This window comes from Monopterus albus, unplaced genomic scaffold (assembly GCF_001952655.1).
Source record: "Monopterus albus unplaced genomic scaffold, M_albus_1.0 scaffold422.1, whole genome shotgun sequence".
NCBI classification, from domain to species: Eukaryota; Metazoa; Chordata; class Actinopteri; order Synbranchiformes; family Synbranchidae; genus Monopterus; species Monopterus albus.
Window position 1 is genome coordinate 140,409 of NW_018128302.1, and position 12,271 is coordinate 152,679.

Sequence of the window (12,271 nt, forward strand, 5' to 3'; positions counted from 1 at the left end):
ACCTGTATAAAAGACACTTGTCCACACACTCAATCTATCAGACTCCAACTTCTCCACTATGGGCAAGACCAAAGAGCTGTCTAAGGACACTAGGGACAAAACTGTAGACCTGCACAAGGCTGGGATGGGCTACAGGACAACAGGCAAATAGCTTGGTGAGAAGGCAACAACTGTTGGCGCAATTATTAGAAAATGGAAGAAAGATGACTGTCAATCTCCTTCGGACTGAGGCTCCATGCAAGATCTCACCTCATGCAAGAAGAAGGATGAGAACAATCCCAAGAACACCGTCCCAACCGTGAAGCATGGGGGTGGAAACATGCTTTGGGGGTGCTTTTCTGCAAAGGGGACAGGATGACTGCACTGTATTGAGGAGAGGATGGATGGGGCCATGTATCACGAGATTTTGGGCAACAACCTCCTTCCCTCAGTAAGAGCATTGAAGATGGGTCATGGGTGGGTTTTTGCAGCATGACAATGACCCCAAACACACAGCCAGGGCAACTAAGGAGTGGCTCTGTAAGAAGCATTTCAAGGTCCTGGAGTGGCTTAGCCAGTCTCCAGACCTGAACCCAATAGAAAATCTATGGAGGGAGCTGAAACTCCGTGTTGCCCAGCAACAGCCCCAAAACCTGAAGGATTTGGAGAAGACCTGTATGGATGAGTGGGCCAAAATCCCTGCTGCAGTGTGTGCAAACCTGGTCAAGAACTACAGGAAATGTCTGACCTCTGTAATTGTAAACAAAGGTTTCGGTACCAAATATTAAGTTCTATTTTTCTATTGTATCAAATATTTATTTCATGCAATAAATAGGAAATTTATTATTTAAAAATCAAACAATGTGATTTTCTGGATTTTTTTTTAGATTGTCTCTCACAGTTGTGGTGTACCTGTGATGAAAATTACAGATCTCTCCATTCTTTGTAAGTAGGAAAACTTGAAAAATTGGCGGTGTATCAACTACTTATTTGCCCCACTGTAACCACATGGGCTCAGTATGACTTTGGCTCACCTGTGTCAGGCTCTACAATATGTAGTTACATCCATAAATGCTGCTTAAAACTATTGTGCCAAAAGGAAGCCCTATGTCAACAGTGTCCAGAAGTCGACTGCTCTGGGCTCAGAGGCATCTGGGATGGACTGTCACACAGTGGAAACATGCACTGTGGTCAGACCAATCAGTGTTTCAGGTTTTTTTCGGAAGGAATGGACGCCGCATGCTCCGGAACAAAGACGAAAAGGACCATCCAGACTGTTAGCAGGAACAAGTCCAAAAGCCAAGGTCTGTCATGGTCTGGGGTCATGTCAGTGCCCTGGACAAAGGTCGCTTACACTTCTGCGATGGCTCAATTAATGCTGAACAATACAGAGATGTTGGAGCAACATATGCTGCCTTCAAGACATTGTCTTTTCCAGTAACATCTGTGCATATTCCAACAAGACAAATGCATACTGCGAGTACTGGACCAGCCTGCCTGCAGTCTCGACCTATCCTCAGTAGAGAATGTGTGGTGCATTTTGAAACACAACCTGCGACAATGAAGACCCAGGACTGTTGCACCTTAAGACTTGCTTGCCTGAGGAATGGAACAAAATGACACCTGACACACTGAATCACTTGGTGTCCTTAGTCCATAAATGTCTTTTTTAAGTGTTGTGAAAAGGAACGGCAGCATCACACCGATAAAGTTTCCTGAGATGATTTTTGTTGTGATTTGGCACTATACAAATAAAATTTTATTGCAAATATTTTGATCATCAAAACCTCCACACCATCACTGGTAGCTCAGTGAAACTTTATCTAAGGAAACAAATCAAGTACAGCCATCCTGTTGGAGGTGAAAGGGTGAGGTTTCCTGCAGCTGTTTGCCTTTGTCTTCTATTTGACACCACAGATCAACCGCAGCTGTGGCACATTTCACTTATATTATGCTCAAGTATGGTTTCATCTTCTGTTCTTTCCTGTTATTGTTCTTTGCTGTTTTCAGTCATTTCCAAGTTTGATTGTGGTTTTTCATATAATTTGCAGTGGTGGAAAGTAAAGTACATTTACTCAAGTACTACTTATGTACTGTATTTTTAGGTCTATACTTTACTTCAGTATTTTCATTTTTGGTTACTTCATATTTTGTCTTCACCACATTTATTTTACACCTTTAGTTTCTAGCTATTTTTCATAACAAGATTAATACAAAAAAATGCAGTAAAGGACCTCACTGATCTATGGTGGAAAATTCACAAGCCACCAAGCAGTAAATCTAATTAAATGCATATAAGCCAGTTAAAACCAGCACCCCCCCTTTACCAGCTGCAAGACTAAATGCGATATACACAATAACGCATCAGTAATTACTGTATAATACTATGATATACGGGAATGTGAAACATGCCATTCTGCATAATGAATATTTTTACTTTAGTACTTTATGTTTTGAAGCCAATACTTTTACTTGAGTAACATTTTAAATGCAGGACTTCTACTTGTAACAGAGGACTTTTACACTGTGGTACTGCTACTTTTGCTTACATAAAGGATCCGAGTACTTCTTCCACCACTGTGTATTTATTCACATTGTATCAACTCCACATCATGCTACTTCAGAGTCAAATATCAAAAGATGAAAGATGACACACAACCACAAAAACTCTGAACGTGCAAGAATATGAAGATAGCATGTGAAATACTGTTATATTCAATAGCCAAATTTTTCAAGAAGCAAAAATTAAAAACATAAAAATATTCCATGCTTTCCCTAACAATTAAGACTCTTGCAGGAGACCTTATAATTTCTGATTCTGCAGGAACTGTACCAGAATGTGTTTCTTGTTCCCACAATTTCGCCACAGAGCCATTGTGTTAATTAATGAACATTACAAGAGTTGTTATAGTTAGTTAGTGTGTGGGAACTATAACTGAATTTTCATATGCACAGTGACATTCTCTTTTAGAATTAAGCACTGATGCACAAAACTACCTCTTCCAACATGGTCTAGGATGCATGAAAACACCATGCTTTAAAGAATAATTTCTGGTTAATACAGTATTTCCACAAAAATTTCAACTACCTGATTAAAAATTCTGAAATTTACATCTATTTCACTGAAAAATGCAGTTTGAAAAATTATGCAAATATTTATCTTTTCAAAAGCTGCTGGACCCAAGATATCTCCTACATTACTGTAGTCATTTTCATTGAGTATGAGAGTGCTAGAAGCTACAGATTTCAACCTAACACTTAAGCTAATCACTGGCTTCTAAATTAGCTGTGATGACCCAGAATCACCTCATATGTCTACATCTGAAATTGATATTTAAGGTGAGCACAGATGTTCTTTCTTCAGCACATGAAAGTGGAAAAAACACTCTGCAGATACATGTACATCATATACAGTGAAGCTCAAAAAATAAGGTGAAGTAACAACAAAATTTTGTTTGGAGCCGAGGGCCCCGGGCCGCTGTGTGCATACGCGTCGCCATCACAGGCAACTTGGGGGGGGGGGGGCAATGTGTTCCAAGGACACTTCGACATGTGGACTGCAAGCACCGAGATTCAAACCTTCAACCTTCCGGTTGGGAGACGACTGCTCTACCCACTGCACTACTGTCGCCCCCCAACACAATGAAAAACCATTCTGAGTGGAGGAAGACTTTAGATTATATTATCTAACACAGTAGCTATTCATTGTGCTGTACATGCAGCATAAAGACAAAACCAACAATTCAAAATACAAAGTGGAATATTAAAGGATAAGGCCGGTCTTGTATTAATAGTGTTTTCAACACTTCCCATACACAGACTAAAACCAAGGATTTGCCTCTGCTCACTGTTGGTGTCTATCAGTCCTAGATCATCTTATTCTTCTGTGCCATAAACCCCTATTGATGTTCAAAAATGATTAAAAACATCACAGAATCACACTACTGCACTTAATGACATATGTCCTCATTGCAAAACACAAGGCCCTGATATCTGTTAAGAATATCCAGAAAACTGGTTCATGGGCCCTTGGCTCCTGCTTACTTCGGATCCTGTAAAAAGTTATCGTTGTTCTGAGTCTTTGGCACAACATAAAAAAAGTGATAACTAGCATTTTAGAATTCTAAGATTAACATTTAGCTTAAAGCACATATGTGCCAACAATAGCTAGGTAGTTGTCCAGCAGTACCTTCCAAACAGTGCAACTATTAGTAATGCTTGTACTTTACCATCACCTATTACTACAATTAAATGCAAATTTTACTTACCAGGACCAGTGGCAGTGGCCCCCCTTTCAGACAGATGAAACCGGTACTGGCCAGCAGGGCCAGGCAAATCACACCAAACACCACCAATGAACACAATACAGCTGAAATCCACGGGTCTTTCAGAGAAAAGAAGGGACCATGAGACATATTATTCACACAAAAATCAAGAGACTTGTAGCAGAGAAAGCTTCAGTTTCTTTGTCATCAACATTACTGAGAACCACAAGTTAGAGAAGCAGTGGTGTGACAGTGTTAAAGACATAGATCACCTGAAGTTAGAGGTTTCACCAACAGGCACCTCACTATAACCAGTTGCAAGATGTGTGTTTAACTGGACTTTTAAGCAGTGGCTGAAACACAATGATTCACCGTTAAAATCGATTTTAATAATAAAGTTATGTTGATCCATACATCCATCTTAAGCCCCATAGTAGGTTGCAGAGGCAATTTTCAGCTCCTCCTGGTGGACCCCAAGGTATATAATCTCTCCAGTGTCCAGGTCTACCTTGTGAATGAGTTGGAATGCCTGGAAAACCTCTAATGGCAGGCAACCAGGAGGCATCTTAATCAGATGCCCAAACCACCTCAACAGCTCGGTTCAATGTGAAAAAGCTCTTCTCCGAGCTCCCTCCAGATCTCCCATCTCTGCACCTTACATCTAAGGCTGAGCCCAGCTACCCAAAGGAGGAAACTCATTTTGGCACCTTGCATTTGCAATCTCATTATTTCAGTCAATATCCACAGCTCATGACAATAGTAACAGACTGGTAAACAGAAGGCTTAGTTCACTCTTCACCTCAACAGTTTGGCACAATGCTGACTCTTCCCCAATCCACCCCTCAACCTCATGCTCCATTTTAACCCAACTTGGGAACAAGGCACCGAGATACTTAAACTCCTTCACCTGGGGCACAAACTCACTCCCAAAAGACAGAACAAAAAAGTCAGAACTCAACTGTGTACCTTCTGGGCACATTTTGGATTGAATAATTTAATAATTGGCTTCGCAAGACAAACTAAAAGTATTTTGTTTGTACACTGTCATCGACAAACTAAAGTTAGTTGAGTGGAACAGTCAAAAGTCAATTTCTGGCATGTGTAGTAAACAACACAATTTAGCAGTTAGGTTCACAGGTGTTCTGGAGTGAGAGCCAAATTATAGTTTCGCTTTCCTATTATTAGATCCAGAATTCTGTTCAATTTCAGTAACTGGCTTTGAATCACATCATGACGCACAAGAGTGAGGATCAAATTGAATTGTAGGCACAGAGAAAAGCTGTATACTGCTTATAGGAAAGTAACAGTCCAAGCCTTTGGGAGGAGTAGTGGGAGAGGAGTGCATATGCTAGAACTTCATGTAGCCATATGATGTGAGCTACCTAATTTAAACACAACTCAAATTACAGCAAATTTTTGTCTCAGTACATTTTTCCTCATAATACAGACTTCAAATATTACAACATTTTTGTAGTACTGTGACCCTTCTCTCCTAACAAAATTAAGTCTTCCTAAAAATATTTTGAATATTTTGAGAGCCAGAATTCTTGCGGTTTCTCAGGTGTTCAAATACATATGTTCAGCAGTGCAAGACAAATAAATTCTTTAAAAATCATACAATGTGATTTCCTGAAATTTTTTAAAAATTCTGTCTCTCAGAGTGGGAATGCACCTACAATGTGAATTTCAGACCCCTCCATGATTTCTAAGTGGGAGAACTTGCAAAATCGCAGGGTGTTCAAATACTTCTGTTCCTCACTGTACAGATGTATACAGTGTTGTAATGACATTACTGTATGGTGACTCTCTAGCCCATAGAAAACCAAACTGGTTCTTACAAAAGACAAGCTGAACCAACTCCAACTGGCACTAACACTAGTCTTGAACTAGCGCTTAATTTGCATTGGTCAAAAAGGGATTTAAGTGAAATTTGGGGGGAAAAGTGTATTGATAAAGACAATATGCAACCAAGTACAATAGCAATACAACATCAATGAAGGAAATCAAGCCTTTAAAAATAAAAAAAAAAAAAAAAGCACTGATCCTGTTTTGACAACACCAGGACAATAGGCGTCGGTCCACAGGGGAGGATTCAAAGACAGGTAACAACTCTCACAGATACAGGGCTATAACGACTCAGTCGTTAGGGGACATTGTTGGCCTTCAAAGGACTGAAACACCACCGAGGGGGATAAATATCTCCGGCTCAACACCAGTCAGTCAGAACTGATGAAGCCTCTTGGATGAGAGGTGAAAATGTCTTCGACCTAGAAATCTAAGTCCTATTGATTTTTTCTATTTTTTTTTCAATGATCAGATCTGTGCAGCTGCTGGAGCAGCTCTAACCGTCTATTACATGTAAAACAAATGTCATATTTCCATCATGCTTTGTTCATTACATTTCATCATTCCGTTTCCCACCTTCAGAGCTTTTACTGGCACTACTTAAATTTTGTCTTCTCATTATATCCTCTTATGCTGCAATACTTTAATAACACCAATGAGCTGTCTATCACGTGACTAGAGGCCTAATCAACCAGGGTATACTGAAAGCACTTGTGTCATTATGTAAGACATGACATGTACCTGCAGTATAGATGCTAGGGGTGAAAGCACAAATAGGCTGGCTGTAGTTGGACTCTTTGGATTCGAGGCCGTCTGCGAAGCAGATTGAGACACAATACTGTCTGCCAGGGGCCACATCTTCCACAATCTGTCTTTCCAGAGACCGGATGTCCTTAAACTGCACATACAAAGACCACAGACAAAGTAGGATGAGTATAAACCTCAGAGGAAAATAACACAACATTACTCCTATAGATTAAATCACAAGAAGCTACAATTTAGAATGCTGTGATAAAGTCTGCAATAGTTGCAGTACAAGTGTAGAATTCATTATATACAGTTGCAAGAAAAAGTAATGAAACTGTTTGCAATTTCTGCATAAAATGGCCATGAAATGTTATCTGGCCTTCACCAAAGTCACAAATATCAACAAACAATATTTCTAAGCTGATAAAACACAAGCATGCATAATCTTATGAACTGTTAAGAATAGATGGACCTTTAAGAGAGTTAGAAAGACAAATGCTGAACAACAGAGTTAATCAAATGCTGCAGATTAGATCATACAGTGATTATGTTTGTGGTTGATCTTATCGGAAGTGAGCTCACATCTCCCACCCAGCGCAATAAAGCCAGAAATGAAAATGATAACAAATTAAGATAATTTAGCAACTGAAAAATGAAATGGCAGCAGTGATGTTTGTTGCCGCCTCCCATCAGCAGAGTGAACACACACTATTACAGCCCTTTCAGGTTTCATATTGTGACACACTACATTTCATTTTCCACTGTAGTTCGCATCTTGCAGGTCCATGGACACAGCCTACACATCATCACACCATCAGAATCATCAGACAAATAGATTACATGAATAATTATTAAAATGAGCAGCATGGTAAATACACTTAAGCAAATAAATATAACAACTATCAGCAGAGTAATTGTGATGCCTCGCACTGAGCTCCACCTTCAGCAGAGCCGGCTCATCGAGACACGTGACTGGCTGGACTGTGCTGAGATTACTTTACATTCAATAGCAGCCACTTATTTGGAATTTCATTGCAAGAATGAAAATTGAGTGTTTCACTTGTTTTTCTGATGAGGGGTTAAAATAAGCCCCACCAAGGGCTTCACGCTGTGAGCTGGTAACGCCATACGACACCATGAGTTATGGGTCACTTTTCAGTGTCTGGCGCCACCCCGACATGACCTAGTAGCCGAGCAGTGGGTCAACCAAAACGCAAAGCAGACTCGAACTCAAGCATCCAAAATACCCACGTCCTGTTTTGCAGCTTTGCTGTTCACACCAAACAGTAGCAGATACCTGCTGTGTCTATAGAAAAATGCAGGGCTTCATTCATACAAAATATGTTGCATCTGAATATTGTCCAACAATCAAGCATAATCCCTAAAAAACGTGGCCCTAGAAATGTTTTAGGAGACATTGTGACCTAAGAAGTAGGCTATAAGGGGGGTGGGGGGTGAAAAAAAAACTGCAGTGTCGCATTATACATCCAACAAATAGGCTTCTTTCAAAACTTAACTGTGTTTGCAGTTTTGTTGCATTCTCTAGGAGTGTAGTTTTTAAGAGAGCGGGTTGGCTCATCCCCTCCCCGATATTTTAACATGGTGGAGGGATTTGAGTGCCTGAATGATCCCAGGAGTTATGTTGTCAGGGGACTATATGTCCCTGGTAGGGTCTCTCAAACAGGTCCTGGGTGACAGACTAGACAAAGGGCGGTTCATAGGCTGCTCATGTTTACCCTGCGCGGTATGGGGTCACTGGGGTCTCACCCTGGAGCCAGGCCTGGGGGAGGGGCTTGCATGCGAAAGGCGTGATTGGGAGGAATGGCCTCCCTGATCTGTACCCGAGTATTGAGTTTTTATTGGATTTCTGTGCTAGTCATGGTTTATCCATAGCCAACACCAAGTTCAAGCATAGGGGGGTCCATCAGTGCACATGGCACTAGGACACCCTAGGAGGGAGGTCGATGATCAACTTTGTAGTCATTTCCTCTGATCTTCGGCCATATGTTTTGGACACTCGGGTGAAGAGAGGGGCTGAGTTGTCAACTGATCACCACCTGGTGGTGAGTTGGATTCGATGGTGGGGGAAAAAGCTGGACAACACTGTTTACAGTGGAGGTGGTGTGTTGCTGACCTCAACTGGGGATGTTGTCAGCCGGTGCAAGGAGTACTTTGAAGCTCTCCTCAATCCCTCTGACACGTCTTCCGTAAAGGAAACCAGGGCTAGGGACTTTGTCCATTACTCTGGCTGAAGTTGCCAAGGTAGTTAAGGAACTCCTCGGTGGCAAGGCTCCGGGGGTGGATGAGGTCTGCCCCAAGTTTCTCAAGTCTATGGATGTTGTGGGGGTCTCTTGCTGACATGCCTCTGCAGCATTGCGTGGAGTTTGAGGACGTGCCTCTGGACTGGCAGACTGGGGTGGTGGTCCCCCTTTTTAAGGAGGACCGCAGAGTATGTTCCAACTACATGGGGATCACACTTCTTAGCCTCCCTGGGAAAGTCTATGCCAGGGTACTGGAGAAGAGAATCCGGCCAGCAGTTGAACCTCGGATTCAGGAGGAACAGTGAGATTTTCGACCCAGCCGTTGAACACTGGAGCTCTATACCCTCACTAGGGTGTTGGAGGGTTCATGGGAGTTTGCCCAACCGGTCTACATGTGTTTTGTGGATCTGGAAAAGGCATTCGACCGTGTCCCTCGTGGCATCCTGTGGGAGGTACTTCGGGATAGGGGGTGCAGAGCTTGTTGTTATGGGCTGTCCGTTTCTGTTTTGGTGGCCACAGAATCTTATTCCTGTTTTTTGCAGATGATGTGGTTGGTTTAAGTATCTCGGGGTCTTGTTCACAAGTGAGGGAAAAATGGAGCGGCAGGTTGACAGGCGGATCAGTGCGGCGTCCACAGTAATGCAGTCTCTATACCAGTCTGTTGCAGTGAAGAAGGAGCTGAGTCGTAAGGCGAAGCTCTCAATTTACTGGTCGATCTACGTTCCTACCATCACCTATGGCCATGAACTTAGGATCATGACTGAAAGAAAGAGATCGTGGATACAAGCGGCAGAAATGGGTTTCCTCCGGAGAGTGGCAGCACGCACCCTTAGGGGTAGGGTGAGAGCTCAGTCACCTGTGAGGAGCTCAGAGTAGAGCTGCTGCTCGTCCACATTGCGCAGAACCAGTTGAAGTGGCTCGGGCACCTGTCTAGGATGCCCGCCTGGATGCCTCCGTGGGGAGGTGTTCTGGGCATGTCCCTCCAGGAGAAGGCCTTGGGGCAGACCCAGGACATGTTGGAGAGACTATGTCTCGCAGATGGCCTGGGAACACCTTGGGGTTCCTCCTAGAGGAGGTGTGTGGGGAGAGGGAAGTCTGGGAGGCTCTGCTCAAAATACTGCCCCCGCAAACCGGTCTCGGATAAAGCGGACAAAGATGGATGGATGGATGGATGGGTTGGCTCATTTGTCTAAAGAAAAATCTACAAAATATTAAACATCACAATCCACACAAAATATAATCACCATTTAGAGCAAAGCCTGTCCACAGGGCTATTTCTTTACTTCTAAGTAGCCATTCATACAGCAGCCTATGAGCTACCGTTTGTGTGTGCATGGGGTACAGTACCTGAGTACAGGCTGAGCGCCACCTACAGACATTATACTGTAACACATGCCATTCTGCGGGACAAATGACCAACAGTCACGGTGAAAGTGGCCACTTATCACATGAGAGAGTGACACTTTGAATGTCTACGTCTGTACGTAAAGTCTTGCACAATAGTTTATGGATTTCCTTGAATGATCATAGTCTTCAGGCAATAGCGCATTCATGCAAACTTGCCTGATATGCATATACATCCTCCTGCTGCTGCACTGTGACCAGAGGATGTGGAGAAAAATACAGGGCCTGAGGTTACTACATGTCCGGGAATGTTCCTGTTTTACCTGACCGGGTCCAACGTGGTGTGAATGGAGTGGCTAGAAACCTGCAAGCAGCCGGCCAGTGAAGCATCCTGGGGAGGTGAATGATCAGCTGATCAACACTGGATTCCCCTGGAGCACAGTGTCTGTTTGTTTTGACTGCCCGAGGCCAGTGTGTCTGCCGTGATGTGCTGGTGGTTAATGAGCGGATTAATGACCCACGTTGTTATTGTCAGCACTACGCTACCTGTTAGGATTAATTTCACTACTTTGGGAATGTGGTCAGCTGTAAGGTGGAGGATTTGTGGGGGAAGACGCAGTGATCGCCATTGGATTTACCAACCTTGAAGCTACTTCAAAAGGTGGGATGTAGCAGTAAGTAAAAAAAAAAACAAAAAACATGGTGCATGTCTGTTAATGCGTTGTTTCTTTAGAGAGATTTGTTTTAAGGCTGGAGACAGTATTAAATATGGGGTTACTCAACTACCCCCTTTGTTTAGAGTGTTACACATCTCTTTTAATTGGTACATATACCGTTGTTTACCTATCTACGGAGGAGACATTCAAATTAATTAATGAAGTTGGGTTGCTGTCCACTTTCATATTCTGGCTCAAACATGTCAGATAGGATTTAAGGTAGTATTGTCATTGACGAAAATGTAGCTTATTTGTTCAAGTTTTTTTTTTGTTTATTCGCTGTTGTAGCTTCCTGACCGGCAAAAGAAGTTCTGCGTGTTCACAAACTATCCTCTCATTTTCAGGAGTTATGATGGGTGCTGATGGGTGCAAAGCTAATCAAGAGGTACCCAAGATTAAACCTTAAATGGCTGGAAATGAGCATGCAATGGGCGCCTTAAACTCAGTTTATAAGTTTTTACATCACCACTGTGGTGTCTCATGAGCTTTAAAATTCATAGATGAGATACTCAAACTTTCTAGACCTTCTCACCTGTACCTGCAGCAAAATATCCATGTCAACACAGCCTGCTGAAATTTTTAAGTGTTATTTTGAATCCACCCTCTCAGTCATGATGGCACAAGTGGATAAATAAGTCTTGCTAAAACATTGTGTTCGTCCATGTACAGTACCTGGGCTCTGTCTGCACCGCTGCTCATAATTTTAAGTTTGTAATGAAGAGTGTTATAGGTTTCCCTAAGATGTTCCATGGGAGGTTGAAGGTCCACACACATGTTTCTGCCACATGATGTCACAGTCAGCAGTGGCAGGTCCAAATGAGCTGGAAGACATGAGAACAAAAGAGACCCCTCATTTACATAAATTCAAATTTCTGTCATAAGTCAATCATTTTCAAGGAACAAAGGGCTGTCAGTAAGGCAGTAGGTGAGCTGCTTTTTGCCATATCCAGATGACGTGAGTGTTTGTAGCCTACAGTCTGTGCCCAGCTCACTGTGCCTGCCCTCACCTGTCAGTGGATTACTAGCTTTCTGACAGACAGGAAGCAGCAGGTGAGGCTGGGGAAAACCACATCCAGCACCCGGACAATAAGCACAGGTGCCCCCCAGGGATGTG

At 42.6% G+C, this 12,271-nt stretch overlaps 1 protein-coding gene across 4 annotated transcripts in view; it reads right to left on the bottom strand.

Moving 5' to 3' along the window:
- The window catches only part of LOC109951988 (interferon alpha/beta receptor 2-like), a 34,885-nt gene that overhangs the window by 11,974 nt on the left and 10,640 nt on the right, over positions 1-12,271 (bottom strand). For all 4 annotated transcript variants that reach the window (XM_020586796.1, XM_020586794.1, XM_020586795.1 and 1 more), the window contains 3 exons: positions 11,830-11,978; positions 6,831-6,987; positions 4,248-4,363 (listed from right to left, as the gene is read on the bottom strand). In XM_020586796.1, coding sequence (XP_020442452.1) covers positions 4,248-4,363; positions 6,831-6,987; positions 11,830-11,978 — 422 coding nt within the window. The remainder of the gene's footprint in view (positions 1-4,247; positions 4,364-6,830; positions 6,988-11,829; positions 11,979-12,271) is intronic.